The 24962-nt window shown below is 43.1% G+C and overlaps 1 protein-coding gene and 1 pseudogene across 3 annotated transcripts in view; both read right to left on the reverse strand.

Annotated features, from left to right (window-relative positions):
* The window catches only part of TMTC1 (transmembrane O-mannosyltransferase targeting cadherins 1), a 241855-nt gene extending 237440 nt beyond the window's left edge, over nt 1-4415 (reverse strand). Inside the window, exon 1 of one of the 3 annotated variants that reach the window (XM_059682472.1) lies at nt 3622-4415. In XM_059682472.1, the coding sequence (XP_059538455.1) occupies nt 3622-3969 (348 nt within the window). In that variant the 5' untranslated portion in view covers nt 3970-4415. The remainder of the gene's footprint in view (nt 1-3621) is intronic. The other 2 variants (XM_059682471.1, XM_059682470.1) reach the window with 2 other exon arrangements.
* Nucleotides 4416-6181: 1766 nt separating this feature from the next.
* Nucleotides 6182-7410, reverse strand: LOC132226517 (keratin, type I cytoskeletal 18-like; annotated as a pseudogene).
* Between the last annotated feature and the right edge of the window lie 17552 nt (nt 7411-24962).

The raw sequence follows: 24962 nt of genomic DNA on the forward strand, positions 1-24962 counted from the left end.
ACAGATATATGAAAACATGCTAAACATCACTAATTATCAAAACTTAATCATGCAAATCAGAACCACAATGCGATATCACCTCACACCTGTTAGGATGGAGGGGATAAGTGTTGGCAAAGATGTGGAGAAATTGGAACCCTGTACACCAAGCATGTTAAACTCAAAGGCTAACACGGGCCAAATAAATGAGGCATGCAGCCCGTGAGCTTGACATGCTTGCTGTACATTATTGGTAGGTATGTAAAATGGTACAACCACTATAGAAAACAGGATAGAAGTTCCAATTATGGTATGACCCAGCAATCCTACTTCTGAGTATATATCCAAAGGTACTGAAGTTAGGGTCTTAAAGAGATATATGCACTTCCATGTTCATTGCAGCATTATTCACAATAATCAAGATATGGAAACAACTGAAGTGTCCAATGTCAAATGAATGGATAAAGAAAAGTGGTGTGTGCATACAATGGGTTGTTCAGCCTTTAAAAAGCAGAAGGAAATCCTGCCATCTGTCACAACATAAATGAACCTGGAGGACATTATGCTAAGTAAAATCTGCCATTTGCAGACATCCACTTATGAGGTATCTAAAACAGTCTAACGTATAGGAACAGCTTGGGAAATGGTAGTTGCCAACAGTAGGGTTGGGAGAGACAGCAGTTGCTGCTGTCCAACAGGTGCATAGTTTCAATTACTCGAGAGAAATGTGTAGCGTCTATTGCACAGCATTGCGTCTATAGTTAACAATGCTGTGCTGCACCCTTAAAAACTTATGGTGGTAGATTTCATATTAAGTGTTCTTACCACAATAAAAATAAATACATACATACATACATCAAATTCGTACAGTGGTTTTAAATTCTCTAAGATTTTTGTTCACACAGGCCTAACTTAGATATAGTTATAGTAGTTTGAACATACGTAAAAGGCCACTTGGTGTTTTTACCAACTCCCTAAAATAAAAATCATAAAGGCCAATGCTTGGTTCACACTGAATAGCTTAATAAGTGTGATTTTCTGTGCCCTTCCTTGCAACAATCTTTAGAGCTGTGTGGGTCTAGGATGGTTTATGTCATCCTTTATACATGCCTGGCTTTAGGCTATTGCATCAGTTTCACCTCAGATGACTGTGTAAAGGAAACGTCCCGGTCTTATTTATTTATTTATTTATTTATTTATTTATTCTTGTTATTTATTTATTTATTTATTCTTATTATTTATTTATTTATTTAAGTGTGTTATTATTGATTTTAGAAAGAGAGGAAGGGAGAAGAATAGAAACATCCATGAGAGGGAATCGTTGATCTGCTGCCTGCTGCACACCCCCTACTAGGGATCATGTCCACAATCTGGGCCCCAGGTCTTATTTAAATCAACACCTATGAGTACAGAAAGTTTATTCCACTTCTGTTTCTGAAGAGGCACCCATCCCTTTCTAATTAGTGCTCAGTTGCATCCCAGATTTGCAACTCAATCTTCTCAAAATAATTGTTTTTAAAAGTATACATTACATAGCCAGTAAGATGCACTATTCAAAGAGCAATGCACCTTAGACACCAAGCTGCTTCTTATAACCAGTGATTCCAAGAGATGCTCTCTGTCCATCCCACCCCCAACTCTCCTTCTCCTTTGCCTCTGTTCTGCCATATCCCTACTAACTTTCCTCTTCATCAAAGGCCTTGCTTCATGGTCTACTCAATTCCTACACTCCTCTCTTCTGCCCCTGCCATCTCTTGCATGAATTAAAAAAGAAAGGAAGAAAGAAAGAAAGAAAGAAAGAAAGAAAGAAAGAAAGAAAGAAAGAAAGAAAGAAAGAAAGAAAGAAAGGAAGGAAGGAAGGAAGGAAGGAAGGAAGGAAGGAAGGAAGGAAGGAAGGAAGGAAGGAAGAAAGAAAGAAAGAAAGAAAGAAAGAAAGAAAGAAAGAAAGAAAGAAAGAAAGAAAGAAAGAAAGAAAAAGAATAAAAACTTTTTACAAAGTCAAGAAGTGAAAACCCACTTCCTCACCCTCCACCAACTGGGCAGAAGCATTTGGCACTGACCTTTTCTAAATGGAAAATGCTCAGACCTGGGACTAGATGGTCTCCGTGGCAGTTGTAAGTCCCGCACACCTCATGCTGTGAGCTTCCACACCTTAAATTAACCACCAGCCCTCAGAGTAACAGATTAAAAATCAGGTCAGTCTGGAAGTTAAACATTTATATTTGTGCCATCTTAGCAGATTTTAAAGAAACACTCGGAAAACTGAAAGTACTGAGCAACTCTAGCTGGAGGCCAGGGTGAGGTCTCTTGACAGGTGTCTGATGACTGAGAAAAGGAAACCATAGCAATTGGCAACAATTCATGGGCTTTTGACTTTCAGCTGAAAACCAAAACCACTTTCCAAGGGAACAAATGTTTATGAAATATTCTCTTCAGAGTCAAATGTGCAATTTCCTCACCCCCCTTAAAACATTAAACTTGCAGTGGAAATAATTAAGTCAAAAGCCCATGGGTTGTTGCCAATTGCTATGGTTTCCTTTTCTAAGTCTTCAGAGACACCTGTCAAGGGACCCTCGCCGCCAGGCCCGGGCAGGCTTTTCAAACTGCGGATCCCGTCTCAAATAATCGTTACCATAAAGAAGGGTTCAGATTACACCCGTTGGAAAAGGCTCAGAACGCTGATGATACAGAACCAACCTGATTTCAACAGTTTTATCGGACACATTACCAGCTCCGATGCTGAGTCAAATTAGAAGCGGCCGAGTCAAGCTCATGATGTATGAAATAGCACTTCCCTCACAGCAGCCCTTCGCCCCTTCCATCTGAAGCTAGCTCTCTTTGAAATTCAAGAAAATCTCCACCCTACAAAACACTGGCGTTCCCTCGGGTCCCCTTTTACACGTTATTCACACCAGAAATGCTGAATCATGACTCCGAGGTTGTAAAAGAAAAACTATTTCGACTGGGACGCCAGGATCCCCAGAGGCTCCCACGCTTCTGCATTCCTTTGCTTTGCACCTTTTAAAGTCTACATAGGGGTTCTTTCCGCAGACTGGAGCGGTTCCGGGAGCAGCCCAGGCTGGGGGCCGGGAAAGATCCTCTGCGCGCTCCCCTGCTCCTCCCCAAAACTCAGGCAGCCCTAGCAACTCGGGGGTCCTGCCTCATCTCCTCGGAACGCGACCCCTCAGGCACTGACAGTCCCCATCTGCAAAGCTGCCTAAACGCCTCGGAGAAATTCCCAACTCGGAAGCATCGACCATCACAGCCACCCATTCGGAACTCCTGGGGCCCCGCACTGGTCTCCCCTGACCCCGTTCCAGCAGGGGTGGGGGGTGCGGAGGCAGCTCCCCCAGCCCCCCTCCCAGTCTTGTTCCAACAGACGAACCCGCCCGGAGCGCAGACTCTTGAGAAACTCGATCCCAACTCCCCAGCCCGCGTCTCCAGAACCGCCCGGGAGCCCAGAGAAGCGGGACCGAGGTCCATGGAACAGAGCGGCGTGGAGAGTCTGGAGAGGAGCGAGGCGTGGAGGGGAAGGGGCGGCAAGAATAGAAACGCCCCCCAACCCAGTCCCGCAACTTCGCCCAGCCCGCGTGGGGGGAGTGAAGAGATTGGAACCGCGGCGAGCGCGAGGTGGGGACTCACTTGAAGGTGAGGACGCAGAGCGGCCGGTAGGACTTGTGGCTGGTGTTCTCGGCCATGCCCTTGCCCCAGAAGTCGTTCGTGAAGATGCTCCAGCGGAGCGGGGTGCCGGGCCGCAGGTCGGGGTTGTTCACGATCGCCCACACGTCGTCGTGCACGAACTCGCCCTGCAGGGAGCGGCCGTAGCACAGGCAGCTCGCCCCGGCCAGCAGCGCCGCCGCACCGGCCGGCGCGAGTCCGCAGTCCCGCCGCCGGGAGGGCGCGCGGTCCCCGCCGCCGCCGCCTCGGGCAGAGCTGGTCACCACCATCGCGCCGCCACCGCTGCCCTGGCCTCTCCCGGGCGTCTGGCATCCTCCCCGGCCGGGGCCCCGGCGGCGCGCGGCGGCTGCCTGGAGGTGGGCTCGGGCATGATGCGGCGGGCACTGGACCGGCCGCCGGCGCCCCGCGCTCCGCCGCCGCCTGCGCCTCCGAGTTGGCCCAGCTGCAAATAAACAGCAGTCCCCCCGCCTCCCTCGGCCATCGCCACCTCCTCCGCACCACTGCGCATGCCCCGCTCGCTCTGGCCGCCACCACCCCCCCATCCCGGGACTGGAGCCGCTCACCCACACACACCCCGGCGCCCGGCGCCCGCGCCAGGCTCGCCGCCGCGGTCTGTCCCCGGGCGCGGCGTCCCCGGCGGCGAGAGTTCGCGCGCAGGTGGAGCGGGGCTCGCGGCTCTGAGCCGCCCGGAGAGGCGGGTTCCCGCCTGCCCTGCCCGGCTCTGCTCACTCCAGCCCCTTTCTCTCCTTCCCCTAACGGGCTGGGGAGGACCTCATCTGGTGGCACCTCGGGCCAGGGCGGGCTTAGCTGGGGCCCGAAATTCCCGCGCCCTCCCTCCTCCCAGCCCCCCACCTCACTCCCCACCCCCCGACGGAAAAGTGGCCGCTGCCTCCCGGGAAGTCCCCGGGTTTCAGCACCCCGGACAACAGCAGCGCCAGAGTCGGGGACGCGGGACACGCTCTCCCGCCCGCACCGCGCTAGCGTCCCGTCGCCCTGTCCGCACCCCTCTGTCCCCCACCCGGCGCTGCAGCCGTGGGTGGAGGGGACCCCGGGGAAATGAGTGTCCCAAGCCCCTTTCCGAAAAGCAGGAGAAAGCGTCTCCCTGGCCGGCCGTGGGCTGCCTGCCCGCCCTGCCCGGGCTGTCCAGAGGCGCCACCGGCTGTTTTCCTTTACCCTCCGTCGGTCTGCTCGCACTTATAAAAGTCCCAGGTTCGATTTTCGGTGTGGGTCTGGACGCTGAATTGGCTTTTGAAACATTTTTCCTCGTAGTTTGTTGTTTTTTTTAACTGAAACTCTTGAGGTAATACGGTAGGTACTGAGCAAGTTACCGTTTCCTCCCATCTAGGCTTATCACTTGGGTCTGATTATTATATCCTGGGCTGTGGGGCGTGTTTGTTCTGTTCCTGCTAAATCAATAGATTTAAAACAAAACAAACCCCTGTGTTAAGGCCTCTGGCTTTGGCTCCCAATCTTCCTGTTTAATGAACGGTTTTCTTCTTAAAAATTACTAATTTTAATATGTAAATAAGTTAGGTGATGAGTACTAGAAGTTCACCAGGTTTGAAAAACCTGTTAACTCTTTCAGGCTCCTTGTGAATTTTTATTGCTGTGGTTAATGAGATTACCTGGGATTTTATAATTCAAATAAAATATAACTTAAAATACAAAACGTGCCATTTTATTCCCATCTTTCCAAACTTTTTAAAAGTTTCCCTGGACCTAAAAAAAAAAAAGGTAAAATAAAAGATACTGTTCTTATACTGACTCAGCATTTGTGTGACTCTTTACTTCACTAATTTTTTTTTAACTTAAAGGTCTATCTGAATAGTTGAAAACTCAATGAATTAAGACAAATATCCCAAGGCAGGGTGCATTTCATCCATTACACTTCGTTTTTTGGTGACTTGAAAATTAGTGACTGAGTAATGTTTTCATCCTTGCATCAAAGCATTTTGACCCTTGGTGGCTTTAATATCCAGACTCCACACACACCTGAACACACTACAGCCTTTCCACTTTGCCTGCCATTAATTTAATAAAAATATATGAAGGGTAGGTAGCCCCGCAGGAGTGGCTCAGTTGGTTGAGTGTAATCCTGAGCACCAAAAGGTTGCCAGTTCTTCGCCCATCAAAGCACATACCTGGGTGGTGGGTTTGATCCCCAGTTGGGGAACTTAGGGAAGGTTCTTTCTCACATCAATGTTCCTCTCTCTCTCTCTCTCTCTCTCTCTCTCTCTCTCTCTCTCTCTCTCTCTCTCACACACACACACACACACACACACACACATGCTGAGAGAGAAAAAGAGAGAGGGGAGGGGAGAGGGAGAGACCTTATGCTATAATGTGCTAAGCATTGGGCTGGATGACCAAAGCTGCTCAAATTGTGTTTGTGTGTGTGTTTGTGTGTGTGTGTGTGTGTGTGTAAGGTTAATACCATAAAAGTCTAACTTCTTTTTTTAATGCTCAATGATCTCTGAACTTCTTTTTGGCCTCCTGCCCAAGGGGTGCCACACTTCTGCTGCCTTTACCACCTCAGGACTTTGGTGTCCACAATCTTGCGGGTGATGGTCTTTTGGATGGGTTGCAGGCAGTGCTGCTGTCCAGGGCATCATTATGATTAAAGTTCACACCTCCTTCTTGCAGGCAGCGGTAGGTGGCACTCTCAGCCTCCAGTGTGACCTTGATGTTCATCAGGGCCTCCTACTCCTGGGCCAGCTCTGACTCCAGGTGCATTAGGACCCCGTTGAGCTGCTCCTTCTGCATGGCATAGCGGGTCTCTACCTCCACAGGCTGTTTTCTAAGCTGGCCTTCAGATTTCTCATTGAGTTCAGGTCAATCTCCAAGGACTGGACTGTATGTCTCAGGTCCATATTATCTCAGCTGCTCCTATCTCAGCTGCTCCTATCTCAGCAGTCTGCGAGGTAACCACTGTGGTGCTCTCCTCAATCTGTTGGGACCAGTACTTCTCTAGCTCCTCTCAACTCTTCCAAACCAGTTCATCATATTGGGCCTGGATGACCACCATGTTCTTGCTGAGGTCCTGAGATTTGAGGGCAGCCAACTCCACAGTCAACCCAGAGTTGGCAATCTGGTTTTGTAGACCGTTTACTTCCTCCTCGTGGGTCTTCATGAAGATCAGCTCCTCCTTGAGAGCCTTGATCTGTCTGAAGCTGCAGCCGAGTGATATTGATGTCATCAGTGACCTTTCGGAGCCCATTGATGTCACTCTCCACAGATTGGTGCATGGCTAATTCTGTCTCATACTTGACCCTGAAGTCATCAGCAGCAAGGCAGGCGTTGTCAGTCTGTAGAACGATGCAGGCATTGTCCACAGAACTTGCAAAGATCTGAGCCTTTGATGGTCTTGAAATAATGCCCCCAGTCTCTAACCTGGGGTCCCTTCTTGTCCAGGTGTTCCCGATTTTGATCTCCAGTTTCCAATTATCAGCCTCCAGCCTTCTCACCCTCTCTAGAAAGGAGGCCAGGCCGTCATTCGGGCATTGTATAGTCTCCTTCTAGCTCTGGGTGTCCCCCTATATCCGACAGACCCCCAGCCATCCCCACAGCCAGGCCCCTGTATCCTCAACCACTCCGCACATTGGTGGAGTGGGACACAGATCTGGGAGCCCAAGCCCCAGGTATCTGCATAGATGCTGGCCACGCTGCTGGCTGGCCTGGCCCAGTAGCTGAGTGACTGCAGGAGCCCAATGTCTAGTAGTTTGAGGAGAAACTGGAGCAGATACTGAAGCTCATGTTGTTCAGAGAGGAAGGCAAGAAGCCAAGACTCAAGTTCAAGCGGCAAAGTCTAACATTCTAAGTTAACAGCTGAGTTGGATAGGGAAGCTGTCCTTGCTGAAATGATAGCAGTCACAATAGGCCAATGTATCAATCCTTACCTATAATTAATAAGGCCTTTCTAGAGACAATGTCTTACTCTCAAAGAGTAACTCTAATCATTTATTTTTATAGACAGCAGAACTTTTCTCCCTGAAATCATCCTCAACTCACCTTTGTAAGAGGCACCGCTCTGCCCACCTACTTCTTATCTGAGCTATGTTGTTTGTTTGCTTGTTTGTTTGTTTGTTTAAGATGAAATGGTATCAGAGTTCTCTATGACAATGGGAAGAAGAGAATGAGGATCACAGCTGGAACTCCAAAATGAAATAGAAAGGGGAAAGAAGACATAAGGGAAACCTCTAAGAGGGATTCCATATTTCTGAGCACAGAGAGTTCATTAAGCTTCCCTCTAAGTTCAGTGGCATCTCAGTTCTAGTTAGTACAGATGATGAAGTTTGGATTAATTTACTTAAAAACAGTGAGGTACTTCAAAGTCCCTTTAAGGACAAACCAATAAGTAAATACTTTTTGAAATTTGACATATCCTTTGCAGCTCCATCATTTCTGACTCAATACTGTAAAAGTGTTTACATTGCTGTTGGCCCATTATCCCTTCTGCTTCTCTCATAAGGTGTAAAGCACTCATCTTGACTAATGAAGGGGCCCAACAGGAAATTAGATTGAATTCTTGTTATTCAGTCTCTGATTATTTTTAAAGGGTTTATAATTAGAGCAGTATTACTTTCTAAGACACCTTTTGTCCACTCAGAGCAATTTAACACAAATTATCACCAAAGTGCCTCTCTGAGGCTCATACAGATTAAGTCACTTGTACAGATTAAAATGGACCAGATTCCTGAAAGAAATGAGGACACAACTAAAAATAAATCAAGGGCAAATAGCTATTTTAATAAAACCAATTTCAAATTACTACACTATGCCTTTTTAGTCTTATATACTTGTTCAGATACACCCTATATAAAGGAACAAATGCAATGTTACAAAGGCAGAAATTCAGGAAAAAGAGCTGATAACATAATTTATATTAACAATATTTTTTGTTGTTTAGTTATTTAACTATTACCAAATGTTAAATAAAATACAGAAAACTAGAAAAACGAGAAAATTAAAATACCTTATCCCCACCACCCATGGGATCTATTGTAGGGCAGTCAACCTGCACTTTAAGAATCTGGCCCAACTTGGCTGGCATGGCTCAGTGGCTGAGCATCAACCTATGAACCAGAAGATCACGGTTTGATCCCCAGTGGGGGGGTGTGCAGGACGCAGCTGATCAATGATTCTATCTCATCATTGATGTTTCTCTCTCTCTCTCTCCCTTCCTCTCTGACATCAATAAAAATATTGTAAAAATAAATAAATAAAATATATTTTGAAAAAAAGAAGAAGCTGGCCCAGCACCTACTGCAGAAGTAAGGGACAGTCTGGGGTGCCATGTGGTCTGAGGGATGGCTGTGCCCAGCCGTGGACCCAGTCTGGTTGCAGCAGCCACAGGAAAGAAGAGGGGCCCCTCATGGAGGCAAACTGTCTTCCCCTTCCATCCTCAGAGCCCATGTCTGTGGCATCCGCACAGAATTAAATAAAAGGCTAGCAAAAACTCACTGTGATCTGATAATTTCTGACTCACAGGCAATAGATTTGGTCAGCAAATTACTATAAGATAAAAGCATACACATGTGCATTGTAAAAAGCAAATCAAATCAAATACTTACTAGATTTCTTCAAAGAGTTTAAAGTCTCCGGTTTGGAAAACTGCAGCTGCATTGCAAAGCAAATGTCTACAGTCTTAGAAACAGAAATTAAAATTTAAGATTATTGTATACAACGGGAAAAAAAAACAGTGTTTTCATAGAAATGAAATTTTAATTATATACATCTTTGTTTTACATTTTAGTTATATACAAATAAAAATTCCACTTCTGGTGTTAATACAGCCTCCACAACTTATAGAAAATGTCAGAGGAAACACTAAAATTCCAATTGTATAAATTAAAATTAAATGCAGACTTACACTAAACTGATTTGAATAAAGTTAATTTTTTTAAGAAAAAATTTTCCATCAGAATCATCAGCTCTAGAAGTACTATGATTTATATTTTTAAATAACTTAACAGAAATTTACCCCAGGGTTGTCACAGTCTACTCTTAACAGCTTCAGGATCAGATCAGCAGAAAGATGCTGATTAAAGAGTAGCAACATAAGCCCTGATTAATAGCATTTCCTGAATTTCATTGTGTAAATATTCTTACCATGGTCAATTTCATGCTACTGTGGTAGGCAGTTAGACAGACAAGAGTGAAAGGATGCACCTGGAAAGCTGCTGAATATTCTATTAAGACCTTCCCCTGGGACCTCCCCTAGAATCTCTCCCAGTGCCTTTCCCTACCCCCCGCCCCCAGGTGCATTACCATTAGCTTCCTCACTCCCAAGCTCCAAGTGCCCTTCCTTTACTTCTATAACTTATTTCCTAAACCCATTTCTTCCAGGAATTACTTTTTCTACCTCTGTGATTTACCAAATAAATGTTCTCTTATAGTTTGGGTCTTGGCTCTGAATTCTTTCCTAGCCAGAACTCAAGTACCTAGGTTACTGCGCTCAGGTCCAGTCTGACCCCACCAATCTAACGCCTGGTGCGTTCCTGCCTCCTACAACGCTACCACGCTAATGTCGCCTAACACAGAGGGGAAGAGATGCACAGTAGCATCATTCTATAATATTTCATCATACAGACATACTAGCTGTAAATTAGATTAAGAGCATATTAATGGTAAAATATAATACATAATTAGAAAATAATGAGTTTTGAGCATTTATTATCTTTGTTTAATCTAATTTATATAATTATAAGTTTGTATAACTTATTTTTAATAATGGCTGTGTTTAACACAAGCTTACAAAATTCCTAAATATTTAACAATCAGCTTTTGTGAACTCGTTATGAGTGGACTCTAGCACACTATCAGATGAAATAAGATTGGCCATTATTGGTATTACTAAAGGCTCAGTGCATGAAATTCATGCACAGAGAGGGGCGGGGTATCCCTTAGCCCGGCCAGCACCCTCTCACAATCTGGGATCTTTCGTGGGATGTCTGACTGCCAGTTTAGGCCATATCCTGCAGGGTTCCCTGCGGATCGGGCCTAAACTGGCAGTTGGACATCCCTCTCACAATACAGAACTGCTGGCTCCTAACTGCTCACCTGCCTGCCTGATCGCCCCTAACCACTCGCCTGCCTGCCTCATCACCCCTAACCACTCCCTGAGGGGCAGGGCTAGTGGGGATAAGGGGCCGTGGTCATTCTGGTCTCTGGTTGTTCTGGTCGTTCCACCATTTTGGTCTCTGGGCTTTTATTATATAGGATAATTTTGAATTTGAGTAATAAGTAAGGGGTAAGAAGGGTAAGGGAGGGGGCGTCATTATACTTGTGTAGTGAACAATTAACCTTATCTTAAGAGAGCTCTGGTCATTGCCCTTGGCTACCAAGAGATAATATCTAAGCCTCTGGAATGTACTGCCTGACAGAAGTGTCTTTGTTCCCTAGGGGCTCTGGCCACTGGACAGTCTAACAGTGTGGTTTATGTTGACATCTCAGTTCTGACCTCCAGGAGAACTAGAGACTGCAGTTATTAGCCTGACCTGTGGGAGGGGCTAATGACTAAAGGTCAGACATAAAGGAAGTATGTGATGAGCCCCAGTAAAACCTCTGGACACCAAAGGCTCGTGTGCCCTTCCCTGGTTGGCAATATTCTGTGCATATTGTCACACATAAATGCCAGGAAGGTGATACGTGCTGACTTCATGAGGTCTGTGTTTGGTACGTCTTCTGGACTCTGCCCGGTGTGCTTCTTTCCTTGGCTGTTTCTCATCTGTATGTATCCTTCCCTGTAACCATCCTATAATAACAGCTTTCAGTGAGTCTGTGACTCCTTCTAGCAGATTATCTAAATTGAGGGTGGTTTTGGGAACCCCCCAAATTTGCATTTGGTGTCAAAAGTGAGGACTCTTTTGTGGAAATTGTGCTCAAATGATTTCCTACTTTTAAAATAAAACACACACACACACACACACACACACAAACAAACAAAACAAAACAAAACAAAACAAGACAAAATAAAACAACAACAACAACAAAAAACTGGATAGCTGCCTCCTCCAAGAAGAATGGAAGAAATAATCCCCCAAAATTATAATATTAAATTCTCTTCATTTTTCCCATTGAAAATCTTTGGGGAAGACTAAAAAATAGATGATGAAGCTCAAAACTAATGACTGTTTTAGAAAAGAGAGAACAAATAATGAGAAAAGCTGAAAAGTTTGATCAGCCTATATAAAATATTTATTACAATCACCAATATTGTTTTAATGTTCTATGCCATACAGAAACATTTTGTTTGTTTGTTTTTTAATATATTTTATTGATTTTTTACAGAGAGGAAGGGAGAGGGATAGAGAGTTAGAAACATCAATGAGAGAGAAACATCAATCAGCTGCCTCCTGCACACCTCCTGCTGGGGATGTGCCTGCAACCAAGGTACATGCCCTTGACCGGAATTGAACCTGGGACCTTTCAGTCCGCAGGCTGACACTCTATCCACTGAGCCAAACAGGTTAGGGCAGAAACATTTTGTTTTAATGTATTTAATTTAATGTGTCACATTTATTTTTGTTTAGTGAAATTATAAAAATTATTTTGTTAAGGAATTCATCAACCTTGCAGGTGGACCTGAGGTCCACTTCCCCTCCCCCTCTCTTTAGAAGGCCAGCTACACAATTTGGAGGGCCCAATGTAAAATGAAAAATGTAAAATGAAGAGGCCTCTTGTTAAAGAATTGTGTTCAAGACAGTGACTGTGGAGAATTTAACTAGGAGTGGAGTCCTTCTAAGAGCAGGGCCTTGTGTGACTGTGCAGGTTGCACATCCATGAAATAAGACCTGCTTCTGAGAGTAGTCCTGTTCGTATAATTCTTCCAAGCTAGTTTAAGTACTTGTTGCAAACAATGGTCTGAAGAAAGCCAAAATTACTGGGCTTAGGGCACAAGAGACCTAATGAAACACTTGCCATAAGCCAATGACATCACTGGCATCCTATGTTATAAAAAGCTGGAGAACCTACTGTTGCTGGAGGCTAAAACCAACATTAATTAGTATATTAATGCAAAAAGACCCATTGGAAGGCCAATGGACTTTGATATTCAGCAGGGATGAAAATCAGCATAATATTGCACTGCTGTGGGCTCAATGGTTGAAGACAATTCCTTAACCTAATAATCCTTTTACTCTTTACCAAACTTTACCTTTGATATGCCTGTATGCATTCCTAAAGGGCAAATGTGTATTCAAGTGAATAAAAAGTAGACTGACCCTAACTGGTTTGGCTCAGTGGATAGAGCATGGGCTTGTGGACTGAAGGGTTCCGGGTTCAATTCCAGTAAAGGGCATGTACCTTGGTTGCGGGCACATCCCCAATAGGGGGTGTGTAGGAGGCAGCTGATCAATGTTTTTCTCTCTCATAGATGTTTCTAACTCTCTATCCCTCTCCCTTCCTCTCTGTAAAAAATCAATAAAATATATTAATAAAAAAAAACCCACAAAAAACAGCAGATTGACCTGAAGTCGGTGAGCTTCTCCTCTAGAGAGAGGTTTCCACCTGGCCCCTCATGCCTTTTAAATTCTTATTTCTTGTCTAGTATTTTCATTTGTGCATGGCCCCTTCTTCAGATCCTGAACCCTAGCCATGCTGGATGTGGCATGCCATGCCAGTTTTTCTTTTCCAAGTAAAGATTACATCTGGAAATAAATAATTACCCTTAAGAAATAACTATTGCTCATCTTTTCTCACTGTGCTGGCTGCTAAGTCTTATTTCTTGGCCTGTTTTTCCATATGTGAGGGATACATGTGAAACTTTTCAGGCCCTACTCTGACTTAGCAACAAAATGAAAGCTGTCTTTTGGATTTTATTTTTGGCCCTGTTTCTGTGAATGAGACAGCCAGGGTTTTCTGTTGTGGTGGTGGTAGTGTTGTTTATAAATAATTGTAAGTCTTCTTTGCACATCTTGGATAAGTGCTGAATACTGTGGCCTTTCCAGTTGTACAGAAGACAAAGTAGAACCAGACTCTTGCTTCACAGTCTGTTTCACCTACTCTGTCTCTTTCATTTCCCATGCATTCAGTGATTTCATTCTTTCCTTCTTATACAGTGTGAGGGATTAGGACAGCATTTTATCTACCTGGCAACCTTTTTAAAGAGAATGAGCATTATACCTACCTTCTAAGAAAGAGTGTCCTATAATACATCATTGTTGACCTATTTGTATTTATAGACATGTTCAAATTTTTTTCCTTCATACTTGGCCTAAAATTCATAGAACAGTTATAAAGAGGTGTTATCATAGTTTTCCATAAGTATTCTATTCTGCAAATATATGATAAGACACATGAAAATCACCATCTCAGGATTATTGCCATATTAGAGTATTTACATGAATATATGCCTAGAAAATATTAAAAAAAAATCCATTTAAGATGCTAAAGGAGCCATTTATAAAGACAGTCAATAAGACAGTCAATAATGTAGGCACAAATAAGTGCCCTGATGACTAATACAGTTTTAGCTGTAACTCATCATCACTAAATCTAATCCTGAGTTTTTGATCTTCTCCAAAATTGAAAATTACTTGTTGATGAATAAAGGAAGATTCTATTTCATCTGTGTTCCTTAAAAGTAGCAGAATTTTGACACTCCAGCTACTCATTAGTTCCTGAACTGATGCCTCTATTTTGCTTCAAATGGTTTATAGTCCAGATGTTCACAGAGGATGGGGCCTTTCTCTGCCAAGTCACCACTAGACTGGGTTCCAGTTCCCTCAACTGTGAAAGTATCTCAGAAAGGAACTGTGGATATTAAATGAGCCAAGTCAAGAGCTTTGAAGAGTGCCTGACACACGTAAATGTGCTCAGTAAAAGTAGCTATGATAAAGGTGATGATGATGATCTTTCTTTCTTTGCTCTCAATAATTTTTTGCTACTCCTATTTCTCTCCGTTATTGAAAAATAGAAAAGATGTTATCAAACAACTATTAGATATCTATTTCCCAATTCTTGATTGATTATTCATTTATAATGAGAATTGTGGCTATCAGCCTACCCTGGATTTACTCTGGACAACCATAGTCCATTTTGCTTACTGTTGCCTCCCTGCAGTTATGGCACCAAGATTATAAACCTTCCCCATTCCTGGCTCCAGAGAACATCTCCATTGCCCACGAGTCACCAGCTGCTCTCTTGTGTCTAATTTGACTGCAGAATCAAATCGCTTCTCAAAGAAAGTTTAATAATTTTTCTTTCCAAAACTTTAACCTTTAATATTACATGACAAGTTTTTAACAATCACTTCATAGGAAAACGCTCATATTTCCCCATGGTTGTGAAAGAAATTACAAGCAAAGTTATTCGGCTATTTTATCACTAATGTTAATCCCTTTCCTCACTCTGCATTAAAAACTTTTATGTTTTCTTGTGAAGCAGAGTCTATGGTGGAAATTAAGAAAAATATAGAAAGGTGATTAAAAGATATTTTTCTAAAGATTTCTTTTCCCAGGATTTTCAAGGAAATCTGGGGTTTGTTTCTTTCCTTTAAAGGTGCAGGTCTGGAGCTTAGGCTCCTAAGCTCTACTTGTAACTCTAAGGTAGAAGATAGCGAACTAATATCCTTGTAATGTTAACTAACCCTGGGGAAAATAGGAACGTCATGGTATGAAAAAATGAGAGGGACTTTCTCACCCTATAATGGGGCACTAGGTGATTCCAATCAACTCTAACTCTCTCTCTCTCTCTCTCTCTCTCTTTTTCTCTCTCTCTCTCCATGCATAGAAATCCAGGTTAAACAACATTTGCCTCATGTTGATTAACAGTAGAAAAGTACCAGGGCAGAAAAAGATAAAGACTTAGCACAGCATTTGGAGGCCTTTGTGCCCTCAGAATGAGTGAGAGGCTGAGCTGAGCATTGACTCGATCCAGGGAAGAAGAAGGTTAAAACACTTGCAATCCAGGGTACCCTGGTAACCCACCCTGTGCATGGCGAGTGGACCCCATAGAAGACATCCTAGAAATACAGAGGAACTGGAAGTCAGCCAGTGCTTCTGACTCCAACCCAGTTTCCAGGGAGCTTCATCTCAGTAAAGCTGAAGACTTACAAACAAAAATGAAAAGAGCTTATCACCAGAAGACCGTTACAAGGAAATGCTAATGGGGGGTCTTCCAACAGAATGAGAGGATTTCAGATGAAAGCACAGAGATAGAGGAAGAAAAGAGGATGCAATTTAAGTGGCAAATATGTTCATATGTGATTACATCTAGTTGAAAACTACCTGCTTTCTAATATATAGAGACAGAAAGTAGAGAATGCTTGCCAAGGCCTGGGGAAAGGGGTAATGGCGAGTGACTGCTAATGAATACAGGATTTCTTTTTAGAGTCACTTAAATAAACGTTCTACAATTAGATTGTGGCTGTGGTTGCATAACTCTGAGAGCACACTAAAATCCATTGAATTGTAGACTTTAAAAGGGCGATTTTTATGGTATGTAAGTAACCTCTCAATGAAGCCTTTTTTTAAAAAAATAAAAGAGAGAAGAGAAAAATATATGATCTCAATAGCATGTAAATGAAGAAAGGTTCCATGGATTGGAAGTGTTCTGGATCATGAAATTGTCTGGGAAGAGCACAAATTAGGAATTAGTCATTAGGCTTTACAATGATGTCTGATGCACATTCTATAGGTGTGTCATGTTGTCACTCACCCACACGCTTTCACACACACATTTTAAAAAGAAAAGTAACTAAGCCAAAGGGGTAATACTAACACACTCCATTTTTCCAGCCAGTTTCTTTTTTTTTCTTTAGTAACACATTTTTTAAAAACATATCTTTATTGATTTCAGAGAGGAAGGGAGAGAGAGAGAGAGAAATAGAAACATCAATGATGAGAGAGAATCATTGGTTGGCTGCCTCCTGTACACTCCCTACTGGGGATCAAGCCCACAACCCTGGCATGTGACCTGACTGGGAATTGAACCATGTTCTCCTGGTTGATCCTCAACCTTTGAGCCACGCCAGCCGGACCAGCCAGTTCCTTCTTAAGGAACCCCTAACAATACAGCGGTGTGGTTTCCAAGTAGACAGAGTAGAAAGATAAAACTTAGCTCTTGTTTTCTTCCAAAAATGGTACGTGTAAGGCAACAGTGGAATAAAGAATATGGATAAACTTAGTGGACACAATAGATACAAATCACCTCAGACAATGAAAATAGAAAGTTTTAAGTAATACCTCTGACCTACAATAGGAAGGCTACAGCTTTTATAATATTTTTCTGTAGGCCATGTTCACTGGGCTTTAAATTACCAAAAACAGGCCCAGCACTGATCTGTCTGTCCCCAGAGCTTAGCTGATTGCCTGCTCACAGCAACAAATCAGATATTGATTAATTGATGGAATGAATAAATGTTTGAATGCATTCATAAATGGAAAGAAGACAGGATTTCTAAAAGCTGTATGTAAAGATGTCCTGGAGGCAAATTTATTCTTTTCCTTTGCCTATGACAATGTGTATTACAAGTATGCTCAAAGCTTCAAAATAGAAAGTAACACATTTACAGCATTTTGTAAACCTCTGAAATTGAACACATTCACACTCTGGAGGCAGGCAACAGTTATCCTAGAAACAGGATTTGCTTTCTACATCGTTACTTCTACTGAGTGATGCTAATCCTGATTTCTGATTCAGAGCCATTTTCCAGCTGCTTTCCTTCTGGAAGCAGAAGGTCAGAGCTCTTCCTCCAGACAGCTTGGTCTAAAACTACTGCAGATCCTGCAGAACCTCCGAGGAGGAAAGTCCACAGTTTCTTACTCTATAGTTTCCTCTCCCTGAGTTTCTCCTCTATCTCACATTATTCAATAGCTACAATTTGAGATCATTTCTCTTCACTCTTACAGTGTGAATAGACAACCAATTTTTTAATATATTTTTATTGATTAAGATATTACATATGTGTCCTTGTCCCCACGTTACCCTCTACCCCCTCCCCCCGCTCATGCGCTCACCCCCCCCCCCCGTTGTCCATGTCCATTGGTTAGGCCTATATGCCTGCATGTAAGTCCTTTGGTTGATCTTTCCCCCTTACCCCCACCCTCCCCTACCCTCCCTCCAAAGCCCGACAGTCCAATCAATGCCTCTCCGTCTCTGGATCAGTCCTTGTTCATCAGTTTATGTTGTTCATTATATTCCACAAATGAGTGAGAGCATGTGGTATTTATCCGCTCTCCAGTTCCATCCATCCTGTGGCAAATGGTAAGAGTTCCTTTTTCTTCTTCCTCTTCTTAAAGAATACCTTTCAGCATTTCATATAATGCTGGTTTGGTGGTGATGAACTCCTTTAGCTTTTTCTTACCCGTGAAGCTCTTTATCTGACCTTCTATTCTGAATGATAGCTTTGCTGGATAAAGTAATCTTGGTTGCAGGTTCTTGCTATTCATCACTTTGAATATTTCTTGCCACTCTCTTCTGGCCTGCATGGTTTCTGTTGAGAAATCAGCTGACAGTCGTATGGGTACTCCCTTGTAGGTAACTGACTGTCTTTCTCTTGCTGCTTTTAAGATTCTCTCTTTGTCTTTTGCTCTTGGCATTTTAATTATGATGTGTCTTGGTGTGGTCCTCTTTGGATTCCTTTTGTTTGGGGTTCTCTGCGCTTCCTGGACTTGTAAGTCTATTTCTTTCACCAGGTAGGGGAAGTTTTCTGTCATTATTTCTTCAAATAGGTTTTCAATATCTTGCCCTCTCTCTTCTTCTGGTACCCCTATAATTCTGATGTTGGTACGCTTGAAGTTGTCCCAGAGGCTCCTTACACTATCTTCATATTTTTGGAATCTCTTTTCTTTTTTCTTTTTCAGTTGGGTATTTTTTGTTTCTTTGTATTTCAAATCTTTGACTTGATTCTTGGGATCCTCTTGTCTGCTGTTGGATCTCTGTAAATTATTCTTTATTTCAGTCAGTGTATGCTTAATTTCTAGTTGGTCCTTTTTCATGTCCTCCATGGTCTCACTATACTGATTGAGGGACTCATTAAATTTATCGGCGGTTTCCATAAAATTCTTGAAAAACCTTATAAACGTGGCCTTGAACTCTATATCCAGTCGTTTGCTTTCCTCCGTTTCTGCCATTTGTGACCTGTTTCTTTGTCTTCGCATTTTGGGCTGCTTCCCTGTGTTGATAGAGTGGCTTTGTGTGCTAGGTGTCCTGTAGGGCCCAGTGGCTCAGCCTCCCCAGTTACCTGAGGTGAACACTCTTGGTGCACCCCCTTGTGGGCTTTGTGCACAGTCTTGTTGTAGCTATGCCTTGGTTGTTGTAGGATCACTGGGAGGAATTGACCTCCAGGCCAATTGGCAGTGAGAATCAGCTGTGTCTGCAGTGGGAGAACTTCTGTGCTGAAGACACCCTTCTGGGGCAAGACTTGCTTCAGTGGGGCTTTGGTGCTCACTGAGACTGCACCCTGAGTGTGTCCCTTATGGATCTGAGGAGTTGTGATCTGGACGGTCCCCCTCTGACCACTGGGTACAGTGGCTCTTGGATCTAAGGAGGTGCTAATTTAGCCTCTGCCTGAGGTTACACAGCAGGAACTACGAAGAGAACTGCAGATTCCCCTTCCTTTTTTTGGAGTTTGGAAGTGCTCTGATGCTGCTCAGCTGTGTAGCAATGCAAGCCGCTGCGGGGCCGTGGGCCTTCTCTTGGAAGCTCTGGGTCTATCTGGCCCGGCTGCGGTTAGGTAATTACAGGTTGCAAATGGCCGGGGCATTCATATGCAAAAGCTTCTGCTGCAGCCTGGGCGGGGCGGGGTCTCAAGGAATCAAAGGGCGGAGCAAGCAGCTCTGGGGGAGCCTCAACCCCGCCCTAAGGAGTCGCGAGTCCCAGTGTCCCGGCAATGGCTGCAAGCACCTCTGAGGGAAAGCCACCCTCAAGCTCGCCCGCTGCCAGACAGTCCAGTGTCTCCCCGTATGAGTCCTGGGTCCCCAGAGACTTCCCGGAACCGGATTTCAGAGCCGTCGGGAGCTTGTGTCTCCCTCGGGATTCAAAAAGACAGCCGTGTCCTCAGGTGCCAGACCCTTTCCGCGCGCGCGAGCCCCCGTACCTCTGCACTCCACCTCCGCAGCTCCTCTGGCTCTCAGTGTGCTTTTCTTTCCTTCTAGTTGTAGAATTTACACTCAGCCAGCCCTCCTGTAGTTCTGGATGATGTCCGCCTTGTGTTTTTGATGCATTTATCAATTGTTGTGGGAAGCAGCAATTTCCCGGTGTTTATCTATGCCGCCATCTTAGTTTTCTCCCTAGACAACCAATTTTAAAACAAATGTTTTGTTGTTTTCCTAACTACTGTTAAGTGGTTCTCTTTATATAAATGCTTGAATGTCATCATGAACTTAGTCTTTTTCATATTCAATTCACCACACTGTTGGCCCTGCTTCCGTTGAGGAGTTTGAACTCAGTGGAAACTTTACAGGGTTTCATTTACATCTCAGAAGAAACTAGCTCAGAACATGCCAGGTCTGCCCCATGGGGCTTGGCAAAAATGGAGCTCAGGCCTGGTTGGGTCAGTGATGGCAGCCATCAGGAGGCGGGGTCTGCAGCAGAAAGAGGAATGGAGGAACTAAGGCAGAGAATGGATCAGCAGCCAGAGTCCTAAGAGGAAATGCCAGGGGTTATTCAAATACAAGAGCCAGAAAATCCGAGTCCTGGAATGAAACAGAGTTTTGGAGTATAAGGGGAGTTGGGTGTTTGTGCAGAAAGATAAGAGCAGAGGGGGCTCCAGCACCCACACCCTGGACAAGCCTCACCTTCCCTGGGCTGTGGTGGGACCAGCCTTCGCTGACTGCCTGCTCTGTGCGGGGTCTCTGGTTCTGGGGTATCTCAAAGATACCCAGCAGCTTCTGATAATAAGACAGCTCAGGGATGGACTGGGAAATTAATCCAAACAGAAAAGTGTGAACCAGAAACTAGAGGTATAAAAGTGAAATTTCATTCCACTGAGAAATTTAGAATCAGATAGTTAATATTAAAAAAAAAGATAGAAAAATGCCCAATTTTAGTATTCTTGAAAAGGGATTAAATAAGCAACATTAGCATGATATTATCAATGGAAAATTAGCTTTGGCTAGTGATGAGAAAGGGGTTTAGAAAAATATGAGTTCACTAGAAAAGAGTAATGTTGTCAAGTGTTTACTTTTTAAAAATATTTTTCTATATTTTGATACAGTTTTATTATAGTACAAAGTGTGAATTAAAGTTATTTAAAACTAGAGGCCCGATGCACAAAAATTTGTGCAAGAGTAGGCCTTCCTTCCCCTGGCTGCTGGCACTGGCTTCCCTCTGGCACCCAGAACCTGGGCTTCCCTCCTTCAGCCACCAGCAGGCACCCGGACCCGGTCTGCCTTCCCCCAAGCTGCCCACAAGCACCCAGGACCCAGCTGGCTTTCCTCCGGCCTTGGCTTCATCAGGAAGGAAGTCTGGAATGAGGTCTGGAAGATGTCCGGTCTAATTAGCATATTACCCTTTTAGTTATAGGTAACATGTTATGTAAATAATATTGATAGTGAATATTCATAGAGCCAAGATCAAAAAGGGTCACATCCCGAGATGATATTTAAAGTTCCACATTTAATGACTTGTGAGGCCTGGGCATTGGCCAACACTGACTAGAACAGAGCCCGCTTTGCTGCTGGAAACTCTCCTCTGTGTTGGGCATGAACTCTTTATTCTTAGGGAGTTAGGAAAGGTGGTCCCCAGGGAGAGGCCAGGTTAAGGCACAGAGGGACCCAACTTTACCAGTACCTTACAAAGTATTTCAGCATTTCAACAACCTGCTCTGGTTACAGCTCATGTGCTAACTATGACCAGAGGCCTGAAAGCACAGTGATGAAACCCAGGGCTTTGTAGCCAGACTGCTGTGAGTCCTTGAGCAATGATAGAGGACTACAGGACTTAATTTCTATAAAGTATTGAAAAAAGTGTATGGCACATAGTAAATGCTCAGAAACCAGTATTATCTATTGATAGTGCTTATCTGGAATACAGCATAAAAATAGATCTCAAAAATGATGATGATTGATTATAAACACATTCCATAGGCTAGGGAAAGGTTAGTGGCAATGCTAAGTGCCATGGGTTTGCCAACTCTGCTCTAGTCCCACCCTAAAACCCCACCTTACACAGGTGTTCTGGCAATATTTCTTATCACCAGCATCAGTACATCAGTGATTTAAACAAAGGAGTGGGGGAAGACTCTTATAAACCCCTTTAGTTAAGTCCAATCTAAAAATCACCTATGCAAACACCAGTCACTGTATTTAAATACTGGTCCTAACCACTGACAATTATAGAGCCTTATCAGGACAACATCCCTCAAAAAAAACATGTATTTTGGATCACCACTTGGAAAACTCACACATTCTATTTTTTCCTCTGTCCCATCTTTGTGTTCTTGAGGGTTGATCTGGGAGGTGAAATTTCCAAAATCTCCATCTGCTGGAGGCAGACAGGCCAGAAGTCAGAGATGGTTAAATTCTGAGTGGAGGCCTGAGAAAAGAGGTATAAAAACAACACCTGTGACTTACTTGACAACTCTAATGGGACTATCTCATACCATATTAACACCTCCCTGCCAACTACCTTCATCTGATGTTCTCAGTATAAGCTAAATTCTTCTGCATATCTAACAAAATGATATGATTTCATTAAAGTTTATTTGGAATGTATATGGCCAGTTTGATAAAGTTTTAATATGATTAAAATTATTCACCTTAGAGATAGCTTAGAGCAAAAGGGCAAAAACAATTTCTAATATTCAATGCTTTGCCTTTTATTAGTGTGAAGAAGCATTTAACAAAAATTCTGACTCCTAAAAAGGTTCACTAAAGGTTGTTGTGGTGTGTGTGTGTGTGTGTGTGTGTGTGTGTGTGTGTGTGTGTGTGTCTCCAAAGCTAATGAAAAATGTGAAAAAACTTAAGACCTTTTGGTTCCACTAAAATCTTGTCATTTCCTACATCACGCCCCTCTTCCTTTGCCTCCAGCTGCCAACTCCTTCTATTCCTCACTCTCTTTAGGATCCTTTCCCCCAAAGTCCCCTATCCTGACACATCCTTCTGCTCTGCTCCCAACACTAAATATAACTTCTTCTAAAAATAAGTCCACCAAAATAGGATGAGGAGCAGATAAATTTTAAGCAAAAGGATATTCCTAAATCCCCAGAGGAAAAAAAAAAAACACACAAAAATTTACCAAGAAGTCAAAATACTAGTAGGAGCTAGGAATCCCAGCTTTTCTGAACAAAATCAGCTTGAACATAGTAGGTTCTTTAGAAGCTAACATCTGGCTCTAAAATGATGAGTGGAGGGTTCATAAAAGGATCTACTATTCATGAATCCTTCAAACAGAAAAGGGACAATAGAAGACTTTGGAGGCGGGGGCAAGACTTATTCACTGGGGTCATCTCTGCTGCATTTTCAGTAATGACTAAGTTGATATTAATCGAATTTATAAGCAAAGAAAAGGTATATCCACAGGAGATTTGGAAAATCATCTGTTCAATTCCTCCTGACAACATTCTGTGTAGATCCACAGGCAGTTGCTACTGCGCATTACCCTCATTTTTGTGCATGGCCTTAAGCTGGGAACAGAGGGTTGGCTTTACAAGCAAGGGCGAGAATTGGAAATGGCTTCCTTAATACACCACTGGATTGGTCCAAACATTCTGTGATATTCTTAGAACAAAAGAGAAATGAGGTAATGGTTTTGTAAGTTAAGTAAAGTAGCACCTGACTTTTTTTTTTCTCTTAAACTTACAAGAATTATTATTAACTGTTAAAGGAAAATTCAGTTTTCTTATAGCAATGAGTACTACAAAGTTGATAATAAATTCTACTGCTTGTGTTTATTTGTCTCTCTCAAAATCAACCAAAGACCCAAATGGTAGGTAACTTTAATGCCCTCAGACACCCTACTCTTTCATATTTTTACCCCTTCCCTCCAGTCATATAAACACTGGACCCTTACCCCAAACAGAAAAATACTGCAAAAATAATTACAGTGCCTTCCCTATAGCTAGTGATAACACAGAAGTAGGAATAAATATTGGGACTCTCTTTTCGGCACTTGTTATCCTCAGAGAATTTCTCAACTTCACTGTGAATTCTGCCCAATTCTGCCAGGAAAAGACAACTGGCATTCTCTGGTCATGTTAAACAGCCCTGTATCCCTAACAGTGTCTATACCCTTCTTGAGTACTATTTCACATGTGGACATTAGTCTTTACTTGTTTACCACCACAAACCTGATTTATGACCATTGGGTAATTTTTGGAGACTTTCATATATTTCAGAACCTTCTACAATCTATGGGCCATATTTCATTGAAATGTGTGTCCAGAAACTTACAAAATGAAGGATGAACTATACTCTGGAGATTTATCCACATTTTATACTCACCACCCTATAGTGGAGATTATAAAATTTGGAAAATTGTTGGAAATATATTATTTAACTTGGCCAAAGTTATAAAAGATACTTCCAACCTGGCCAGCGTTTCTCAGTGGTTGAGCATCAACCTATGAACCTGGAGGTCACAGTTTGATTCCTGGTCAGGGCACATGCCCAAGTTGTGGGCTCAATCTCCAGTAGGGGGTATGCAAGAGGCAGCCGATCAATGATTCTCTTTCATCATTGATGTTTCTATCTCTCTCCCTCTTTCTTCCTCTCTGAAATCAATAAAAATATATTAAAAGATACTTCTGCTGCAAAACAGATGGTATTAGACAATGTAATTCTTTCAATTTCTTCAGAGTTAACCTAGGTAGTGCCTGTGCCATTGTTAACAACTTGTGATGCATGGGACAGGTAGACCAATCCATCTCCAACCTAAAGGAGGTGACGTCTGGATCTCCAAGGTGATACCCAAATGGATGCTGGGAGAATTGTTCTTGGATTAGGTTCACTAGTTTAGGATTATATCCTCAAAGCATTCTACAAAGGCTAACCATTCTCCTGCCCTTCTTCTTCACGTGTATTGCAATTGTATAATGTGGATTCCCACAATTTCAAGTACTACCATGCAGCCACTGACATTTGATTAAAGAAGCAACAAAGCCAGATTCTGTTCTATCTCCAAATTCTCATTTTGAGATAACAGAATCATCTAGAGATTATAGATCTCTAGCCATATAGATCTGAAGCAAGATTGCTTTCATGGCCAAATCGAGACTGGTCAGAGGATGGCTAAAACGGAGGCTTCCAGGACTGTAATGTTATCCGTATTAGTTATGCAATTGCAATCTCAGGTTGTCTGTGACTGACATCACACTTCCTTCTTCACTCAAAACCTCATCTTGCCTGCATGAATTCTTGCCACAA

Source organism: Myotis daubentonii, chromosome 2 (genome assembly GCF_963259705.1).
Source record: "Myotis daubentonii chromosome 2, mMyoDau2.1, whole genome shotgun sequence".
NCBI classification, from domain to species: Eukaryota; Metazoa; Chordata; class Mammalia; order Chiroptera; family Vespertilionidae; genus Myotis; species Myotis daubentonii.